General features: G+C 41.1%; 2 protein-coding genes across 11 annotated transcripts in view; both read left to right on the forward strand.

Annotated features, from left to right (window-relative positions):
- The window catches only part of rhobtb4 (Rho related BTB domain containing 4), a 52,967-nt gene extending 47,724 nt beyond the window's left edge, over positions 1-5,243 (forward strand). For all 8 annotated transcript variants that reach the window (XM_054775062.1, XM_054775063.1, XM_054775064.1 and 5 more), the window contains one exon: positions 31-5,243. In XM_054775062.1, coding sequence (XP_054631037.1) covers positions 31-209 — 179 coding nt within the window. In that variant the 3' untranslated portion in view covers positions 210-5,243. The remainder of the gene's footprint in view (positions 1-30) is intronic.
- An 8,329-nt stretch (positions 5,244-13,572) lies between these two features.
- The window catches only part of si:dkey-40c11.2 (drebrin-like protein), a 37,830-nt gene continuing 28,663 nt past the window's right edge, over positions 13,573-22,739 (forward strand). Inside the window, exon 1 of one of the 3 annotated variants that reach the window (XM_054775073.1) lies at positions 13,573-13,966. In XM_054775073.1, the coding sequence (XP_054631048.1) occupies positions 13,875-13,966 (92 nt within the window). In that variant the 5' untranslated portion in view covers positions 13,573-13,874. The remainder of the gene's footprint in view (positions 13,967-22,739) is intronic. The other 2 variants (XM_054775071.1, XM_054775072.1) reach the window with 2 other exon arrangements.

Here is a 22,739-nt window from a genome sequence, read left to right on the forward strand (position 1 = left end):
AGCTTCTTGTACCTGTGTGGTTTTGTGCAGAGAACCAGAGACACTTTGAGAAGCAGCGCTGGCCACCCGTGTGGTTCCTGAAGGAGGAGGACCGCTACTTGCGCTCTCAGAAGGAGCGTGAGCACGAGGAGGAGATCTTGCGCAAGCAGCACACCAAACGAGGCTGGTGTTTCTGGAGACACCCGTCCTCTTCGCCACACGTCTCTTAGGCATCCTGCCCCTTCGTTGGGACTGTCAAACCCCCTTTTTTAAACGAAAGAGGTTGGAAGCCTCACTTTGTCTCTCAATGCAAACCTGACTCAGTGTTACTCAGCTTGGATGTCAGCATGTGGCGAGGGAATGTACTGTATGTGCCTCTTTACAACCACGGGAGTGCAGTTTTGCCTACATAATGGTGGTGATAGAGCGAAGCGCTTCCCTGACACCCTGACCCATGAGGGCCTGTGGGGGGCAGCAGCATACTTCCTTGGTCCCCCACACGCCAGAACTTCAAGGGCTTTCTATCTCTCCCTGTCTCCATCCTCCATGTTGACCACTTGCAGCGCCGGTGTTTTTTGTTTTTTTTACGTGGGGGTCACCTTTGCCTTCACTTCTACACAGACTGTTAGCTTGCACACACACAGACCCGTGCCCAGGATCTACCTATCTACAACCAGCACTGGATATCCAGGAATTGACTCAATGTAACTAATTATTTTGATATAAATTGTCCATTTTATAATTCCCTTGCACCTTTTTACATGACTCTTATCAGAAGGGGAGTGGAGCACCTTCTCCTAGGATGAGTTCATCAATCCAACTACCAAGATTAGACTGTTAATTTGAAGCACATTTTTGGATGCTGCAGTTAGGAGGCTTAACCACACCTATTGACCTATACAGTCTGTCTGCATCCTGCACCTTTTGACCATTTCCACACCCAAGCTCACCTTGATGACACGGACTCGCCAAACTGCACTTCGGAGACATTCAAGTGACCACTCAATAGCAATGACGGGATTACGGAGCCTTACTTGATGCCTCTTCTTGGAGGAAAGACGCATACAGTATTAAACAAAACCACCTGCAACGTCCATGACCACTAGGCTGCATGGAAGCGCCTCAGCAAGTCTGCCTTTACACCACTGCACCACTAGAGGTAGCAGTGCTCAGGGCTCCTGCACTACACATTAACATGTTTTTATACCTGTGACTTGGGTTGGTATCTCTACCATGTAGGAGTATTGGGGCCACACTGACAATGATCCTACAAGAATAAAGTGAGTTACGTGAATAATTTTGCGAGCGAAAAGGTATACATGTGTGACATTCACTCATTACAATTATGCTGATAAACATTTTTTTCTGAAAAAATACTTTATTTTACCATCACAGCTTTTTTTCTCGTAATGTGACAACTTTTTTTCTTCAGAATTGTAATATTTTTCTCCAACTTTTTTTGCGTAATATTGTGACTATTTTCACATGATCAAGTTTTTCCTCATAATATGACTTTCTCATACTAATTATGAATTTATATTTTTTAACATTCTGACTTGTTTCTTGTCATGGTGGCATAATCTCAACATTATGACTAGTTTAATACAAAGACTGGGACTATTGCAGCATTATGACTTTTTATGGTTTTACAGTTAAGTTTTTTTTCTCACTATCAAAATGTTTTTCCTTATTTTGACAACTTTTATGGCTTTTTTTCTGTGATCTTACTACTATATTCAAATAATATTACAACTATTGACATATTGCAGCTTTTTTCTGCTAATATTACACACTTTTTCCCCCCATGCATTACGTCTTTTTGGTCAAAATATGACTTTTCTCAGGACGTTTTGTTTTTTTTTTCATTACATTGCAGTAGCGTTTGAGTTTTTTCTCGCAGTATTACAACATTAACTTTAGAACTTTTGTAATACAACTTGTCACAATATGACTTTTTTTTTCTCTCAAAATATGACTAACATCACAGCTGTTTTCTTGTAATAGTACATACAAATTTATTCTTGCAACATTATGACTCTACTCGTATTAGAACTTTTTTTTTCTCACCATTTTTTTGTGGCCCTAATACTCCTTAATACGCATGTATCCCAATGAGTGTTAAAAGGAAGCAAATGTTCATGCAATGTGTCATTTAGTGCATTTATTAACTATGGTCACCTCACTTTGAATACCAAAGCTGTGATACTCTCTTCTTCCACACTGCTTCAGTTCTGCTTCCCTGTGCACCCTTGTTGAAAAGATGGCAATGTGATGGTCGAGCGGTTTGGAGGGCAAAGCACGTGTTGGTTTTTGAAACCCACCTCTTGGCGGTGCATTCTGAAGAAAAAAAAAAAGTCCCTTTTGCCTTCCGTTTCTTTTTGCTGGAATTGAAATTGGTGCTCAATACACAGTGGGTTCTCAGTCGTCACAGTGCAGCAAGTCTCCAAGAAGGTCATTCAGTTGAACATGTGCTAACAGTGAGGAAAAGGTCATTGGCTTTTACAATGCGTAGCATCCTTTTACACACACGGCATGTGTTTTTGCTACTTTGGGAGATTCTTTTGGATTTGCAATTAACCCCTCCCGTCACACATGGCTTGATGTATACACGTATGTTAGGGTGCTAATTTCTTTGGGGCTTTAGGAATCTTTTGTGGAAATGGGACTTTCTATTAGCATGCTGTTCTATTTGGAGGTGTGTGTGTGTGTGTGTCCCTCAGCTTCAGCTTTAGGAAAGGGGGATAGATTGTATGAGTCATGTGGCGTGTGTCGCCTTTTCTCGACAGGAGCTGCGATAATATCCTGAAATAGAAGCGGTATCGACTCTCACGAGAGCCGAGTGAGAATCGAGACAATTTTTCACCGACAATGGTGAACGTGGAGTTAAAGTACAACCTGCCTGGATTTGGGAGTTTTGAAAGGCGACCCAAAGAGGTGGGAACAGATTTGGGTGGACTTAACTAGACATTTTTATTATGAATTGTTGCTTTGGCCCAAAATAGCCTCTTCTCTCAGTCCATGTGCCTTATAGTTGGACAAATGTAGTCAAAATCTGGCTTCCAGGCTCTTACTGTCAAAGCAGACAAGTTTTGGGTTTAATGCTTGTATTTTCCAAGCAGATGGCTTTGAATTGAACTCCAGTGTGTTGGTATGACCACATGGCCTCAGATTATTTCTTTTTGTGTGGATGATGTGGACGTTGAAAAAGACTCAAACTATATGGTTAGCGCACATAGAGAGATTGTGATAAAGACGGCAGGTGGCTTCCTGCGGTGTATTGTACATGGTGTGTACTGTATTGAGGGGAAATGAACACGGTTAAGTAGGATGCAGCCACTTGTTGGGATGAGGTGCATTTGCATGGTGTATGTAGGAATGCACTTTTTTTTTCTTTTTTTTTGGTCTTATGACCTTTTTGTGCTTAGCATGAATTGTTACAGATGATTGTAGCAAATGTCTTCACTTCTTGAGCTTAATTGAACCCTGTCAGCAGCGCTCTGACCTTTTTTATATACCGATCACAGGTTAAACACTCATAATATGCAGGGACATTTATACACAAAAACAATCACCGGGCTTATTTTATATAATATTTGTGGAATTTCTACACTTAATACAGGGTGTAAAACTCTTTTACATTAAAAGTGACTTGATAACGAAATATACACTTTTATGAATGTTCTCAATGGTTGAATGGCAAGTTCCATTGGGTTTAGCATGCATGCAATCAATGATATTGGACTTGATGGGAAAACATTATGCATGTGTCTGGGGCTATTTCAGCTACACCAGAACTTATTTGTTTAAAATGGGGACCCAATGTCAATAATGCTTTTAGTTATAAAAAAAAAGTGATAATTCTGAATTGTAAGTTTTTTTTAAGAAAAGCTGACCTCCCATAGGCCAAAGTTCTACTCAGTCACACACTGATGTCATGTTTTAGTTCTTCTTGTGCTTAATTTCTGCCAGCGGTTTCCCAAGTGTGCAGTGGGCCTCCCCCTAGAGAGTTCAGGAGAGGTGTAGCAGCTTGATAAAAACAAAGAAAAACATAGGTTTCAAACTCTATTAAACTAACTTCAGTTATATTTGAAGGCAAATTGAAATTGTTTTTCATAGTCTGGGGCAAAATATGCACTAGAAAATAATTTTTGGGGGGGAGGGAATATTGGAGGCACCAACCTTCTTATAATCTTTGTGGGGAGGCTCACAGTGTCACACTGAAACCCTCTGATCAGTGCTATTACATCCACTTTTCAATGTCACATTCTTCCCAGTATGTGGAGTCTTTGAGAGAGAACACTTGCTTGTGCCTTCAGTGAACTCTTCACACCTGTTGTAGCCCTGTACAGGCTGACCACACTGCACCTGCAGCCCTACAATATGCTTCTATTCAAGTTAATTAAGCCAAAAAAAAAGTAATCACACACAAGAATAACATTAGGCAGCTTTGAATATGTTTTTTGCAGTGATAACACGTGTAACCAAGCTTTAGGGGGTTTACTATGTGGGATTATCAAATGCTCAAGTTACGCAACAATTGAATTGTGAAGCAACCCTGCACACCAGCAGTTTTAAAAATGAGGTTGGTGCACTTTTATTAGGTGCCTGTACTTTCTTTTATGTAGCCTATAATGAAACATTTTGTGATAAATACGCCGAAGTCTTTATATTTACCAGAATTCATCTTATTCCTGTTGTCACTCTCTCATGTGGTCACCAGATTCAGTATTATACGCTTCCACTATTCACATGCAGACTAATTCTGTTGCATTGATGCATAATAAAATCAGTAAACCTGGTTGGATAAAACAAGTACAGATGCGATGCTTTAATTTAGATAGTTGTTATCCAAAGTTCAGTCCAGTATTTTGGATGGTTGATGTAGAGCTGCAACGTCCTGTATTTGTCATATTGAGCTGTTGAACTGTCTGAATAGTGTTCTTGTGCACTTTTGTTTTCATGTGACTTTTATTATTAACCTTCACTGCTCATGTGTATGACCATAAAACAAATAGCACACCCTCACCGACTATTAAGGGCTTTCTAAAAAAAAAAAAAAAAAAAAAAAAAACAATCAGAATGTTTGCTGCTGTTTGCAAAAAAATGTTTTGAAACAGTTTGGAATACTTTTTGAACCTCTATGATTTGTACAAAAAAATTCCCCCCAAAAAATGAAAAAGTTTTTTTGTTTTTTTTTCTTTTTGCCATTTCAGTATTTGATGTTTGACATGGATTTTATTAAAATTGATAATCTTTTGAACGGGTTTCTCGTGTTACTTGTTTTGCTGCACATCAAAAATAGAAAGAAGCCACTGTCATTACACGCATAACACCATTAAACCCGTACACTGTAGTCTACATAAGGGGTGTCCAAACTGCAGTCCGCGATTTTTTTCCCTTTAAATATATTTTACCACTTTGCATATCTTCGCCTACAGTGGATGAAGACATCCTTCCAAATTTTCTGTATGCAGGCCTCAGTGGAAAATGTTTGAATGCTGCTTAAAAAAAAACATTTAACTAGTGTTTGGTGTTCTTTTAATTCAGTGCTTTTTAACATATTTATCAACGGAAAAAATGTATTATATATATATATATATATATATATATGACAGAAATTCTTTTTTCCGGGCTCCTAAACACATTCATACATTCCCATCAAGACACATTTTACATGAGAAACACGATAAAAACAAAGATTAAGACACATAGTGCACATAGTGCTAGTGCACGTTGAAAAGTGCATTCTACTTTTATATTATCACTATCACCACCCTCTATTGTTGTAACTTAAACTTTAAGCTTAGTTACTAAATATGGTTCCTTTACCTATAAAGGTCTACACGGTACATATTCACTTGATACATAATAATAATAATAATAATAATAATAATAATAATAATAAAGCTACTGTTTATGCGTATTCTTTGCAGCGTTCTCATCTTTCATGCAGATGCTGCACGGTAGAACAGTGATACAACAGCGTCCTCTAGTGGAAAAAAAATGATGTATCCATTCTTCAAATAAAGAAAAAGTTAACAACGGAACTCAAGTGTCAAATCTGCCTTTATTAATATAATACTGCTTAGTTTAGATTGACACTTTGATTGAACAATTTGCTATTATCGTGGCTGCAGTTTGCAGTGGTGTACATTTTGAAAAAGCTCTTTAATGAGTTGCAAGTGTACCTGATGTAGTGGCTAATGACGCATCTAAATGACAGGGTGTCAGCTACATGTGGAATTGATCGTGGCGGTGCGCCACTGCAAAATAAAAGCCGCCACACCTTAAAAATGAGTGAAAATGTAAGTGTTTTTTTTTTTTTTACTTGAAAACAATTTTAAGTAATATATTGTATGAATGGATATATATGCTATGGTAGTGTCCAAGCAATACCAAATTATAGACTTAAGTGTTTCTTTTAAATGTGGGAGAGAGTGAGTCAGCAAAAAAAAGCATCTCCCTGAAGTGATGAATCATCAAGCTGAACCTCATAGTGAGCTGGAACTTTTAATTAAGTCGGTCTGGTCAGGGACCAGAGAAAGCCACATGGGGAACATGCCTGAGTGTTGCCATGGTGATGGTTAGTGAGGTGGCCGATGATGATGACGATGATCAGCGTAAGATGGGTGACGAGAGAAGGTAGCAGTTGTGGGCTGTGGAACATCTGTGCCATCCTGACTTGTTCCACATGTGTGCACTTCAATGACACCATCTTTAGAGGGGTTGCTCATAACCTTTTCGGTACCTAAAAGTTCATGAAGTATGAACTGAAACATTTTACAAGCTGTTTGTGGCAGCCACCTCAGCGTCTTCCATGGGTCTCGGTATGAAAGAAGGGTGACTCGTTCTTGACTGTTAAAGCGTCCCGCCCACCTTTTCTGCTGACGTCACAGCAGATGTGTGCTGACATCAGCACATCTGGCTCTCATTGGCAGCAGTTGCCTCAGCAGGAAATAAAAGACGTTGACTTGCAGAGCAAAGAACCAAAGAAATCAATGCATGATTAGGATTTAAACAACAGTGTAACATCAAGTGGTTTGGAAGTGTAAGTCGCAATTAAATATATGGACAAGTATTGGGACACACCTCCTAATCCTTCAACGCAAGACCTTTTGGACAAGGACCTTTTCTGTGCCCAAAGCAATAAAGGCAAAAACGCATGCTTGGATGACTTTGGTACGCAAGAACTGGACCTAAACCCCATCTGTGACCTTTGACCTTACACAAAAGGCCAAATCCATATTGTAGCTGTATGTCCAGGTGTCCCAACACTTTTGTCCATAAGTGTTTCTATTGTCACCCTGTCTCCAAATAAGTCATTCCATTTTTCTTCATTGTTCTCAAGCTACTGCTCCTCCTCACAAGGTCCCCTGGCACCACCAAGGGATGTCCCAGTCTGATGCTATTCCAGCCAATCTACAACAGAGGGCAGTCTGCTCCACTTCCCGTCCAGGTCTTCACTCATGATATATGGAGTCACACCCTAACACCAATAAAACAAATAAAGTCAACCTGGCATCGCACGTTGCCTCCTTCAGCTTTACGACCTGATGAAATACAAATAGCATGACAACTTTTGCCTTGCTTGCTGCTAGTTCAGTCCCTGTAATTAAACTTGGCTGCCATCTAACTGTGGAAACGTGGCTAGAAAACAGTTATTACTGTGGTTGCCGTGGAAATGCTGATTGAAGAGGGAGTGTGTACTGTAGTGACAATATTTGCGCGGAATAACTAACAGCACCTGAAATGATGCAAATATACCGTCTTGTGTTATTAGACCGATGATGCAGATTTCACCTCCCCTCCTAAGTGTGTGTCTCATCATCTACAGGCGGAGCCCCGCGTTCACACACACGCACCACAAAAAATGCTGGGATGAAATCCAACGGTGTGCAGTGGTTCCATCTGAATAAAGAAAAACAAGTGAAGCAGTGAGTGTTATTCATGTTTCCAGAGTGTGATACCAACTGGCAGGAGGTGCAACTGCATTCATATACTGCACACATATCGTGGCCCAAGGGGAAGATATCGCAAGGTTGCTGTCATGGCACATAGATAAGCAGTGACCTCATCTGAAGGCCTGCTGCAAAGACACACCGAACATGTTGGCCTCTCTCACTCCACACGCGCACACGCAAACACGCACACTCCTTAATATGCATTTTCTGTTCTCGTGTATAAAAACTCCACTTCCGCTATGCTTCATGGCGATTGCTGGCACTGAGCTGTAGATATAGAACATGAATGAGATGAACATGTTTACAGTCCTTTCTTATCAGTTGGGACTAATTGTCCGTGTGTTTCCTGTGTGGCTGTGCTGCATGACCCAGTGACCACCCCTTAATGGTTTCTATCATAGCACTTACGCCCTTGAGCACCTCCCCAGGGAGGCTTCCGGGAGGCATCCTGACCAGACTCATCCAGCTCCTCTCAATGCAGTGGCCACCCAGCTCACTCTGCAACCTACACCTTTGGCCCCTCCTATGAGTGGTGAGCTCATTGGAGGGGGGAGCCCATGTTGCCTCTTCGGGCTGTGCCCGGTGGGGCCCCATGGGTACAGGCCTGGCCAAAAGACACTCGCCATCTTGCCCCACCTTCAGGCCTGGCTCCAGTGATACAATAGTAGAGTTTTTTTGCAATATGATGTGACACATACCATACAATGTTGTGATATGATATGTAGTGGAACAGTACAATATGAGAATACAGCGTCATATCATTAGCATACCATACAATTTTATGGCACAATACAATGCCATAACATACAATTCTACATTATATCATATTGTACAACGATCGCGTTTAAAAAAAAAAATCATGCTGTTTTGTGGTTGAATATGTCCTATTATTAGTCAAAAAATATGCATATTGAAGCAAATTTTATGTATTTGTTGCCCAAATTAACCATTTTTGAGCATACAAATGACCAAATGAACTAAAATACTGATATAGGGCATTCAGGCCCATGAGATAACGTCACATTAGGAAGGCTACATTTACAACATGCAGAAGATTACAATCACCTCACACCAGCAAATATGAAAGCACTGACCATGAGGTGCATGCCGGCCTCTCATGGGGACCAATGGAGAACATATTCCTAGTGAAGTATAATGACAACAGCAGGCCCTGACCTCTGACCCCAACACATCTTTCACCTTTTGACTGTAAACTTACTTTAAGCTTGACTTCACATAAACCTGCCATGCAAAATGACACATGCCTCAGGACACCAAGATCTGGACACATCCCAAGGAAGTGGTTTATTTAGCATTCGGAGGTACGTTTGGGGCGTGCGCCAGCTTGATAAAAGTCACTGGATGATCTAAGAGACTTATTGGTGAATGGACTGAGAATTAAGTGTACTTTAAGAAGCTAGGAGAGGATTTTGTGAGTTAGTGGAGCTCTCAACAAGCTGTCAAGCACAGTCTGTTAGTCTAGACTCTCAGCAAGGCCGAAGGGGGCTGGACACAAAAAGCTTGGGGCAATTAGCGAAGGACTCATTTAGAAGAAAACGTCCATTTCAACACATTCACACACAAACATGGACATCAAGACACACTCCCACATTTAGTCCCCATGGCCAATAACCGCCGCGCCCTTGCAGAGGAAATGCCAAAGTCCTCTAAAGTGGAGCTGTTCACATGTCCAGATATGGACCAAGAGGGGCGGGAGAGACTCTAATAACAGGAAGTTGTAAGAATAATAGCGGCATGAGGATGTCACGGCCTCCCGCGACTCTGGCATGCAAGCTTGATTCAGAACAGCAGCATGTGCCTGTGATGTATTATTTGTTCATGTAACACACATGAAAAAAATATGGTATCACAAGGAGTTATTCACAATCGTATGCATTCTTTTTAGTTGTTAAAAATACTTAAAATAGCTCATCTCTGCCACATGCTTGGATACCATGATGTTAAATGAAGCAAAACAAGATTGAGGATTTTGTTTGACGACAACTTGTTCTTTATTTGTACTACAGTCATTGCCGAAAATATTGGCATGCCAAAGATGTCAATGTTTTTGGCATGTTTTTAAAATATCGAAAAAAAAATAAAAAGAATAGTTAATATATTTATTTTATATTGAAAGGGATTTTTCTAAATGTAGTACTCGTTTAAGTGTCATTTTCCAAAATAGGAAGGCCACTTCATACATTTAAATTAGGGCTGTCAATTGGTTAAAATATGTAATCGCGATTAATCACATATTGTCCATAGTTAACTCATGCAGATAGAAATACTGTATGTTTTTGTCATAATACGAAGGGATGTAAATCTCTTTGTGGTAAACAATTTGATAACAATAACTATATCAAATTTAACCATTTCCGAAATATGGGCCATTAGTTTATTCAAAAAATAATATACAGTTAGAAATCCCCCAGTTGTTGCAAGTTTTATGTGAGCGGCGTTTTGTCCCACTTTGTTTGACCATCCTTAACGCACCTTCTAACTTTGTCCCATGCTGCACAGATTACTACTATACTGACTACTATACTGAATTTTTCCCCTTTTTCTTTCACCTCAAATTTGGTCCCAAATGCTGATACTATGTGGGAATTCATAAAGGTAAGATTTGATGACCTTATTGAGTGCTAATGTGCATATTTGTATGGTGCACTTTTTTGTACCGGTTGGTGGATGGCGGGTCTGTATTCATTTCGTGCTTTTAATTTGATGTTGTTCCTGTCATAGTTTTACACAATACATAATAAATAAGACAAATTAGATTGCTATAATGTACGTATGTTTTACTGATGTCTTCAAAATCTTTACCAGTCGACTAGCTAGTGCGCTGCTAATGCTAACGCTAATACATCCATTCTCATCTTGAACCATGGTCACAGTGACACAAGCCCCAAATGGCTGTCCTCGGCTATGCCTGCCATTAAAAGGGATAGTTTAGATTTTTTGACATGAAGTTGTATGACATCCCCATCAGCATTGTAGTGCATCAACAGTGACCTACCCCCCACTTCTTTCCGTGTGCCGAGTTCTGGTCGGATTTTGGTGATGAGGAACATAATTCCGGTTAGTTGGTGGGGCCACTTGAGTGAAGAGTTTGGCTTCTCAAAACAATATGCGTTCAAAAGTGTAGTACATTTGCATCACAAAAATGCCTCCTCGAAAAACATTCATTTTATTTTAATATTGCAAAATAAGAAGGGCACTAAATACAGTATATTTACAACAATACAACTAATATTTAACATATTTGTAATATGTTTGTTATACACGGTGTTTAGGGGGATATTTTTACATTAAATATCAAATTAAGTTTAATTATATTTTAAGTGTGTATTTAATATATTCATTACATATTTATATTTATTTATAATTACAAATGTTGATTATTGAAACAAACTCAACATTATGTACACTTGCGCAACCTAATGCTAACCTAAGTGAAACTAATCTCGACAGAATTGCACAAAACGTACTGAATAATATTTGTTATATTATAGATTTTTTAAAATGATTATTAAAGAAATAAAAACGTGTTACTTTTGTCTTCCACCTTTACCCTGAATTACGCAAGACTTACCTCGATAAAATAATAAAGCCTACTGTTTCCACCATGCATGATTGTGTGCGTTTGCGCCACTTGCAGTGAGTTTGTCTAAAGTTCACAGTCTATGTGTGCTCACAGATGCATGTCTGAGATCAATTCATGACAGTGTTTGTGTGTCATTGTGCGACCGGTTTCCCTGTGCATGTGTCACAATCAGAGCACCATTGAGCAGAACCACCAGCGTGCTCAAACGCTCTCACAGACTCCACTTGCTCTGTTTTTTTAGTTCACACACAGCCTTCTTCAGATTCAGTTCCCATGAAATCGGTCCTTCTTCTGCAGTAAATGGCTTCATTTGGACATGTGTGTGTGTGTGTTTGTGTGTGTGGTGGTGGAGGGTGTTAAAAAAGACAAAAAGAGAAACAAAGACTGGCAGTTTGAAAGTTGACACATTGGTCCCGTTCTCCTTTAAAACACAATGTGTGACAAGTGTGTGGCATACGGGAATATAGCACAACACACACTTAACCACAGGCCAAGCAACAGATACAGGATGTGGTACCTGGATTGACCTGTGAGAGGAAGCAGCTTGCTGCACGGCACCCAGGCCGCTTGAAAATAAAAAGAAGAAGAGATATGCTAACAGATTCTGCGGCAACTTCATTGCGGTGGTCATTTGTTCTTCACAACATCTTCTGTTGTGGTAAGGCTTGTAAGATACTGACCAATGTGGAAATTAAGAAATTCTCACTCTTTGTTGTTGCAGTCCACTTACATCGGGGGCAAAATGGAGTGTCATTACACAAGCCGTCCCGATTGGTTCTGCGCGTCACTTCCTTTATCAAATTTTTATGACAGCGCTTCTGCGACACCACGTGCTGTGGCAGTTATTTGACAGTTTGACAAAAAAATAATCTGAGATTTTGAGAATAAAGTCGCAAATGCAGCAACGTACAGTGCGCACACCTCGAATGTGCATTACTGTCACTTTCAGAACTGGAGTAGAACAGTAACGACCATAATTGCTGTAATTATAGCCGGGGTGTTTATTTACCTAAAACCACAAGCAGATTTGAAGCTTGTTATTTCTGAAATTTAAAACACTCATCATATGTAACAACTTTACTAACTTAATAATAAATGTAATAATAATTTGGTGGGCAGGGGAAAGGAAAACGTATCTAATTAATAAACCACAGGGTCGTTTAATATACAACACTGCAGCAACAGAACCAGAGTTGTCATACAGGTACGAGGCAAACTGCTCATTAAACTACATTGATACTGCTGATGAGTGATTTAAGTGGTGCATCACAGTAATATCCATTCATCCATCTTCTATGCCGCTTGTCCTGGAGCCTATCCCAGCTAACTTTGAGAGGCGGGGTACACCCTGGACTGGTCGCCAGCCAATCGCAGCGCACATAGAGACAAACAACCATTCACTCTTACATTCACACCTATATGGACAATTTAGTGTCGCCAAACATCCACATTTTGGAATGCGGGAGAAAACCGGCGCACCCGGTTTTAAATTCAATAACCTTAATGTGTTAGTTATTGGCTCAGAATGTTTGTTTATTGGCCTATTGGTTCCTATTCATAGTTATTCACTTTTTAACAATAGACCACAACTTAAACTTATTGCCAAAAAAAAAAATAATTGTGGACCCCAACCTATGGCCCGCAGAACCAAATCCCAGTTTGAGAATCCCGGTTGTAAATATGGCAAGTGTAGCACGCATGAGTTTCACACCAAAAGCTGAATAGCAACACTTTAAAGCGCATGCAGAGGTAGATAAAAAGAATATTCTAATATTACAGTAGCCTATTCTTTTTCTACCATTTTCTCTCTTGCAGTCTGGCTGGTCGATGCAGACACTGTGTCTTCTTTTCCTTCACCACTGTAGCCTAAATTGTTGTTTTTGTGTGTATATGAAAATGGTCTTGTGTTAATTGGTTGTACACTGCATCGTCCAGAAAGTGCAGCAAGCAACGCGGTCATAAAGGTGTGTATCATGATGCATGACCTAAGCTGTGAAGTCATTATGCTTTCCACTCACTCAACAGGAGGTGGGGCTTTTGCTGAAAACTTATTTCGCTGGCTGCCCCCTCTTTCTGCACAAAGCCAGTGTGCACAGCGTCATCCACGTTGGGACTACGTAGTGCAGCCTCTTCCACTTTGAAATTTGAGCCCAAGTTGCATGCAACCTGCGTGTAGGCTTTCGTGGACGTATTTTGTTTTCCTTCGCTGAGGGCGAGAACGACCGTGGTGGTTGTTCCGCTGTGGCTTCCAGGAAATAGTCGGACCCCTATCACAAGTAAGGGGACCCAGCGAGCCTGCCGGAGTGGTCTTGGAGACTTGAGGCACCACCATGAGCATGCAAACGGTCAACCTTGATACCTATAGCCTGTCGCTGCTCACGGCCAAGGAGGACATCCTCAACCAGCGCGCCTCCACTAACTGGTAAGAACCGCTTAATTACTTACACAAATGCACGAAGTAGAATCAAACTTGTATGCGTTTCATGTTACTGAATGAGGGGTTTGCTGACGTCCACAGTGGCGGTTGCGTAATTGGTGGATTTATTCCCATTAATCCAATGAGCAAAATTGTTGGTCAGCAAGGTGCTGCACGCAACGTGGACTATTTTTATGAGTTGTCACACATATATACTGTAAATGCAACTTAAAGTGTATTTACCAGACATCCTTCTGGACGGCGTATGAGAGGAGGTGATGGTGGTCGTTCATTACGCACGCAGAGCGCAGCCACTGCATGACTCACTTGGCTTCCTCTCCCTCAAGGTAATCTGAGGCTGGATTCTTTACTGCCATGATCAGGTTTCTGGTCCTGTGCAGGCTTTTGGTCATGTTTCATGACACGACCTTTTAATTAAGTTGACAGCCTCCACAAAATGGTCCCTTGTTAATTGGTGCAGAAAAGAAGCAGGACGAAGTACAGTAAATACATTCAGTTTCAATGAATTTACATATGAGAATTTCATTTTAATTTTAGGGCCATGATTACTAAAGCATAACACTTCCCGGTTCAGTACATTAGATACACCTGCACAAATGACCTCCAATATCAGATCTGAAATTGAAATGATCTGAGTGTTTGTTGTTGTTGTTATTATGGGGTGGTAGTCTGCAGTGATGTCAAACTGCACTGTGTCATACTGAGAGCTGGCTCTCTTTAGTGACTGAGAGTTGCAAAATATTAGAAACATCTGTGTGACGCCAAATAAGCAGTACAGCGCTCAGAGGATTAGACTCCACTCTTTTAACGATTGTCTCAGTTCTTTCTCAGGTTGAACACAATCCGTCGTCCTTTCCAGGACACTGCCCGACCGCATAATCTCTTCACCGTCAACTGTCATCACCCCCCCAAAAATGTCTGTCTTAAATGTCAATCTTAAAAATGCCATACAAGAGTAAAAGTCAATTAACCATTGTTAATTGTAAAAGATAAACATCAAATATCTTAATATTAACTTTGAACTACGAAGCCGTATCGCGATCAGTGAACCCTGACTTAATGTAATTTCTAATGTGTGTTTGTCTTCTTTTCTCACTAAGGTCTCATGTGATATGCTGACATCTCTCATGGCGGCAGTTCAAACTTTTGTGTGACGTTAGGGGCCTGTTTTTCTTGGCAATATCGGTCGAATTCCGAATTGCACAACCTCATTGGCATTTGAGATGGTCCACTGTATTGTTAAACTCATACAAAGGGCCTGTTTCTCATTGGTACTGTAGCACCTCCAGGCCAGACAACAGGGTAGGTCTCGCTTTGATAGTGTCTGCATTCATTATACATACTCCCATCCAGCAATAACCAGAGTGCTATTGTCTTTGACTCATGACTTCATTGTGTCGCTAGCAGTTGATAGTGGATGTGTTTATGTATGCAGGTTTGTTTGCCAGGCAGCAGATTGTAAAGCCAAACAATCCAATGAGAGGATTAGTGGAACATCGTTACAAAGGTACTGCATGGGGTCCAATTTCCAACATGATGATGACGATGGATTAAACGCACAAAAGAAAGCAAAATTAACATTGCTCAATGCTTTCTTTTCAGTTTTGAGCTAGCCAAGGTTCATTTATGCAGCTCATGTCTGCATAGCGTCATGGAAAGATGAGTAGAGTGTAGGAAGAATGAGGGCAGTAGGAGATGAAACAGAGCTGGATGTCATCCCATGCTCTACTCCCACATGAGCACACATGTTGGGCTTTGGCTGAGCCACAACTTGTAATTAAGGATACCTTCAGTCATTCAGAAGTATAGCAGGTTTGTGTGTGCCGCATTTAAAATGAAAATAGTACGAAATAAAAAGAGTGTGGAACAGAATTAGTGATGGGTGTTGTTTGGATGTGTCACCATGGTGATGAGCAGGTGTCAGGCGGTCAGGTTGCAGGTCTCACATATGCCACAAGTGACAAAAGATCAGTTGGAGTCTTGTCAGTGATGTACATAGGGCCCTATGATGTCTGCGTTAACGAAATCTCGGAATTGGCCAATAAAAACGGAATTTACAGTTCAGTGCTGAATCCTGCGGAAAGTGACATAATGTGAATGAAATGATGCCATTGTGAAAAGAAGGAATGTTTGTGTAAGGACTGCTCAATCGTGGCGAAATCTCATCCCAAACACTAACCTGTCCCCTCCCAAACTAAACATGTCGAAACAGCGGCCTGAAAGACTGGCATAAGTTGGCGAAAAACCTTGTAAACTCCTCTCTTACAGAGCGTGAATGGAAGCTAGCCGGGTTAGCTTAGTTTAGCAAAGCATGCTAGTGTGTGTGTGCGACTCAGGCCAGATGAGTGTTTACACCGGGTTGTGTTTTCCCGTTTTCAAGTAAGCGCGCGTTTTACAATGCCCACTGATGACGTGCAGTTTCTGAGTGAAAAAAGACGCCAGGCATGTTTTTTCTTGCGCACAGCTCGTCTTAACTGTCACCAGACATTCTCAACACACACAACACACTGCCGGCCTTCAAAATAAGAGCGCTGTTTGTCAGAGCACGGGCATTACAGTTTGTTGAAGATTTTGTAGCAATAGATGCGGAGGCTGACATCACATTAGAAAAGTTAGCCAATGATCCAATGATGTATTGCACCGATTAATGTGAGGATTTTTGCATTTATTATTGGACATTTTATTCACTAACCCAAAAACACATAAAGGTAAAAAAGGTAAAAAACTGAATTTTTAAAAATTTAAACGGAAAAAACTGAATTTGAGAAAAATAAAACGGGTTTCATAGGGTCTTTAGTACACTACAATTACTCATTAAGTAAACTTGCACAATCTAGCGGTATGCATGATAGCTAATGACATACACCTATAATGTTTACATCTTCAGAGACACCCACTTCCTGCTTATGCCTTATTGCCTTTGTCATCAAGATGCTTGCATTATTCGGTGAGAAATTTGCGATGATGGTAGACAAATTAGGAAACAATGTAATGTGCCACCTATCTACGACATGACTGTGAGAATTGGTTTTGTAGTTTTTGTGTAACCAATAAACTAATAAATGGAGCAATGAACATCTAAACTCCTTAGGCAACAGGTTTTCAGAAAGATGTTTTAGCAGTGTTTCCCGTAATTGTTTAGGGACCACCACAAACAGGTTTGGGGCTACCTGATCGTCCTCGCTAATAAACACTTTATAATGGCACTGTCTGTGTACAACTCTGTACAGCAGGTGGTGGTATACCTGTAGTAACTTTGCTTTTGAACACACTTCATAAAAAAGTCTGCTTGAGAATAAGAAGATGTAGCATGAGGAATCAGTGTTGCCAACATAGCAGCATCGTCACTATATTTACTGAGTAGAGCCCTCGAGAGACTCTTATTGGAGAATTTTGGAGACTCTGACATGAAAGCATGTATCGCCCTTCTCAGTGAGCAGTGGATGCTGCTGTGGGCCCCTCCCCGTGCTCCAAACACTCACCGGAGACTCAGTCTTGTTCGTGACTTAAAAGAAATGACAAAAAGAAGTTCATTTCAAGTTTCATGTTTTTTACTCACGTTTTGTTTCTCCACATTATTTTGTTCTACTACAGCCTCCATTACAATTACATGCACATGTGTCACGGCCTGTCACCTAATCAGCGATATTAATGATGCGTGAGCAGTTGCGCTTACAACATTGGTTCTGTTGCTGCTGTGTTGCCCAATATACTTGTTAATAAATGACCATGTGGTTATAGAGAGCTAGTTTTTTCCCACTTCCTCATGCACGCCAAATCATAATTAAAGTTAAAAAATGAAGTTGTTATAGTTAAAGAGTTTTCAAATTTTGTAAAGTTTCTCTCCAATTATGAAATGACCATGTCCCTTCACTATAATTAGAGCATGTGCGGTCCTGATTTGCGGACTGCGGTTTATTTTTTATTGGCCCGCAGCACAATGTAGAAATAAAATCAAACCCCCTCAAAAAAATTGGAAAAATAACAGTAAAAAGGCAGCATTGTGAAGACAAAAGGCTGAAATGTTGATACTAATAATAACACAAAGCTTTGTCCTGATCTAAAAAAAAAAAAATCTAAATATCAGAGTGGCCCTGTATCTTTAGATTTTTCAGTATGCAGCCCTCAGTGGAAAAAGGACACCCTTGATTTACGGTATCTGTAGTTTATACTTGTTTACTTGGATGATTCCGTTTTAAAGGCACAGCGGCGAAAGATTAGCTCCCAAATGCCAAATAACCACATAGTCCCTGCTTTCCATGTTTCTAAAATTCCTCGGAAAGCGGTTATGGTTTGCACATTGTATTAATTTTCAACAGAGCGGCCAGTGAAGGCGTATTCCTGCCAAGATTAGTCAGTCGTGTAAAAATGTGTGTATGTGTGGATCAGCTGAGAAAAATGTTTGCAGCATTGTGTCACTGCTAAGCAGATTTGAGGCCTCTGATTAATTTGACCCTGTAGTCATCACAAATGGGTGTGGGGGGCCTGTTCCGAGGTAACTGGGCCTTTGTGATGTGATTGCTGTGAAAACAGCCCTTTGTGGATGTCTTTTTTCAACAGTACACAGACACACGCACAAACAAAGCTTATGGTGTGCTTGGGTTTCACAAAATTCCAGTTATTATAGTCAGGCAGTCACATTGTAAATATGAGAATCACGATGGTGACGATGTTTATTCCACATAAAGCCTTGAAGATATGAATGAGCATTCATTACCTTTGTCAAGACACCTTATTTTGATGATTAATCTTTTACAGACTCATAAATTATGTTGTGTTGATCATCCTCATGCATGCATTCAATACTCAAGGTTCTATCCGCTTTTGTCCTCCTGTCTGCTGTATTGGCACTCTCATGTTTACATTAATTTGAGCAGAGGTATTGCTGCCAGATTTTCCACATGTCCATGCATGAGTAACCATGAGTGTAAAGTTACGTGTCAGATGAACACACACACACACACACACACACACACCTGTAGAAAAACAGTGACACCAGTGAGTCTAGATACTCATGTAAAGGTGTTTTCCTCACTCCAGGGGGAAGCCAGTGCAGTGAGAAGAAGAAGAAGAAGAAGAAGTAACCAAAACGTTCTTGTGCATATTCTGTTTTTCGTCAGCATCTTAATGACCCACCTGTCAAAAGTGACACGCATGACACACAAGGCTGGTGTGTAATTCTACACTCTTGGCTTAAAGGTTGGCGGCTCTCCGAATCATAATCTATCCTGTGTGACTGTGAGATCAAGAAGAGCGTGTTGGTGTATCATGAATGACAATTCATGATGGCTATAATGTTGTCATAGCTCAGTTTATTTGAGGTGATAAACTGGAGGGATCCGTAATCACTAAACAACCAGTTTCTCTGCCACCTTAAACACAAATTACATTGATCTGGGCTCTGAGTCGAAGGTTTGTGATGACGGTAGGTCTCAGGCATAATCAGCAGAATTTCTGTCAAGTGGGTTTAAGTTCTTACCCACTTACTTCAGACGGGAATACACCAGGATGTCCAACAAGGGAACAGGAATTGAGGAAGACAAAAAAAAGAGGCTCACGGGTGAGCTGGAAAAGACAGAAGAAGTGAAAAGGGGTTTGTGGATTACTTCTCAGCCTGGACATGGATATTATAAAAGGTGTAATGAAGTGCTTATTGAAAAGTTTGACACCATTTACTGATAGTTTAATCCTCAATAATGATCAATTCCCTGGTTGTCATCCTGACACCCTGTGTGCAGCAAAATCAAACTTAAATGTGGCCTCCAAGTAGTCGTGTTTGTTCACTTGCGAGTGGGAAAGGGAGGAGATTTGGGGGTCTCTGTTGTCGTGGCGATCTGGATGGGAACATTAGGTTGTTTGTTAAGGCAGACTCAATGGTGGAGATGAGAGGAGAGGTTGGCAGTGGGTCATAAAATGAAAGGAAAAGCACACTCTTAGTAAAAGATAGGGAAAAGAGGACCACGTGACAAGAAACACTGGGTGGTCCACAGGGAATGTCAGAGAGACGATGATGATGAGGTGGAGGAGGAGCACAGGTGGAGGAGTGAGCAGCAGGAAGGAGATTAAAGCATTGGAGAGAAACATTTGACATTGTTTACATGGAAATAGTTTAAGATAAGATGTTTTAATGATCCTATAATAGACAGAGGATGGGGGCTGTGTGTGTGTGTGTGTGTGTGTGGTGTACCGTGTGGGATAACATGTACAGGAAATGCCAATGTAATCCCAGCAGCCGCAATTTTAGAGAGTTTATCACTCCTTTCTCCTGTTTCCTTCCCCACCACTCCTCCCACCTTTCCTTCTCCCTCCTCATTATTTTATTCTTTTTGTTTCAAGTTAATTCTTCAATCGAGGAAAAGGCTTCTTGAGACGTCATCTGTACTTCTGTGAAGAAGGTGTTGGACGTTTCGCTCCTCATCCGAAGAGCTTCGTCAGCGAACTAATAAGTGCTGGTAGCCTAGGCCTTAAATACAGTAAGAGTGGGCGAAATTGGTGTGCCAACACCCTCCTCCTATTGGTTCCTTACACTAAGCCTGGGCGGAGTAGTGGAATAATCCTTTCCTGCTATTAACACCTCCGATAAAAGGGAAGTGTCGCTCCCTGAGTTGGGTATGAACGACTATGATACTGGCTCGTTAGCATCTATTGTTCTGGCTCGGCCCTGGCTTCACCTCATTCTTCAATCAAAATTTAAACCCACATTCTCTTCTCTTTACCTCTGCTCCATGTTAGAGTAAGGACAATGCGGCCCCTTTACAGCATCTCCTGTCACACTTGCCCTAAAATAATCACATACTCCTTTTCCCCCCTTGGCAACCATCCATTCACTGCTGTCAGCATCACCATTTATACTCCTTACCCTCTTTCCAGCTCCCGCTGGTCTTCATCATTTTCTCCCAGTTTGAACCCCATCAGGCATATAGCCCCTCCCCCTCTGGCACACTCCCATGCGCCTCATCAATTGTAAAGCGCACACGCTCATGGCACTGGACCTCATGTAGACTCAATTTTTAACTTTTTCACTTTTTTAATAAACAAGAGTGACTGATATGACTAACTTCATGCTTTATGTTTGGGATGTAGAATCTCTGTTGAGCTGTGTACTCTTATAACAAATAACAAAATTGTATTTCTCTCTGAAGTGCATCATGAGACGGATCCTATATTTTAAACAACTTTTTACATTTCTCAATATATGGAATGGAATGGAATGGAAGCAGTACAATGCACAACCAAGCTGACAACGTGACGTTAGTGTAAGATGGCGGTCCCCTGTGTTTGTGGCTTCAGTAGCACTAACTTCCACAGTTAACTTGTTACAATCCGGCCTCAAACCTTGGCCTCAAAGCGAAGTGGACAAGGCGATGACGTGTGCCATCTCCGAGAACCAACAGACCACTTCGAGAATCACCATGTTGCCCCTTGAAGGCGGGAGGCCAGTGATCAAGTCCAGCGGCATTTATAACTAAGGACATGGTGGGAAGGGCAGTGGCTGCAGGAGCCCAGCAGGTGGGAAGACTTGTTCGTGGTGCAGACCGAGCAGGCCGTGACAAATTCCTTGATGTCAGAGGTCATCGACGGCCACCAAAACCTCTGAATGACTGCGAACTGGGTGTGTATACTCATCCAGCCTGAGTCGCGCACACACATACAGCTGCACTAGCTAAACTAAGCGAACCCCGCTAGCTTCCATCCACGCCACCGTTTCGACATGTTTCGTAGTGTTTATGCGACCCCTATTATAAGCAACCGGTGGTGAGAGCGGCACTTCCCGTGCGAGCTCCGTGTGTACCTCCCGCTGTAGCTACGGAGCCGAATATCCAACATCCAAGGTCAAACTAACTTCGCCATGGTACACCGCGGACACGTCTGCATGGTGGTGTGGTGTTTTCTTCTTTTTGCGCGTGCCGTGAGTCGAAACCAGCTTTGAGACGCATTTCAGCACCTACCATGTTGGAGTGTGGCTCAGAGTTACGAACGTGATACGGCAACCGGGTCAACTGAGACAATAGAGCTGGAGCTGCGCAGTGGAAAAGCAGCTTTATCTTATATAATATAAATCTTAATCAATGTAGATCCGAACATGTACTGTATGTGAGTTAAATTGTACCTTTGAAGGAACCTACTTGGCTTTTGACATGTGGAAATTCTGGACTGCTGAATAAGCCAGCTTTATTTAATCCTGCTTCCAATCCTGTCAGCAATGATGTACTGGTCAATTCCTGGAATCAAATTCCTCCCTGAGACCAAATATGCTGTGTTTAGCACTACACTACATTACACAGAAAGAAATGTGTTCGCTAATTAGTCCATTGGAGCTCTTCTTACGCAACATCTGTTATCTGCAGATTAACTCACAACAGCACACACTGTTGTGTGAACAATCCACCTTGGCATACACGATTTGTCAGCTGATTATGTCATTAAGTGCAGGTCTCATCTCCATTGGCAGCAAGTTTGACCTTTGTTTGAACACAGTGACCATTCTAAAACATTATTTATTACAAACATGCATTCTTTCCCTTTGCGTCCCCCATTTTTTTTTCCCGCCCGCCTCAGTGTCAAGTGGGCTGTTGTCCTCTCACTGGACCTTGGCACTGATTTAATTACTTATTTGTTTTGTTTGTCCACTCCTAAACATTTTCCTGCTGAGAAAGTTTCTTTCCCTCCCATCAGCATTCCAGGCAAGCCCCTTCAGTACTTCAACCCACGCAGCACAATATTATTATTTTTCTTCAGTAGGTTTTTTTTCACTTGC

This window comes from Dunckerocampus dactyliophorus, chromosome 4 (genome assembly GCF_027744805.1).
Source record: "Dunckerocampus dactyliophorus isolate RoL2022-P2 chromosome 4, RoL_Ddac_1.1, whole genome shotgun sequence".
Taxonomy (NCBI): Eukaryota; Metazoa; Chordata; class Actinopteri; order Syngnathiformes; family Syngnathidae; genus Dunckerocampus; species Dunckerocampus dactyliophorus.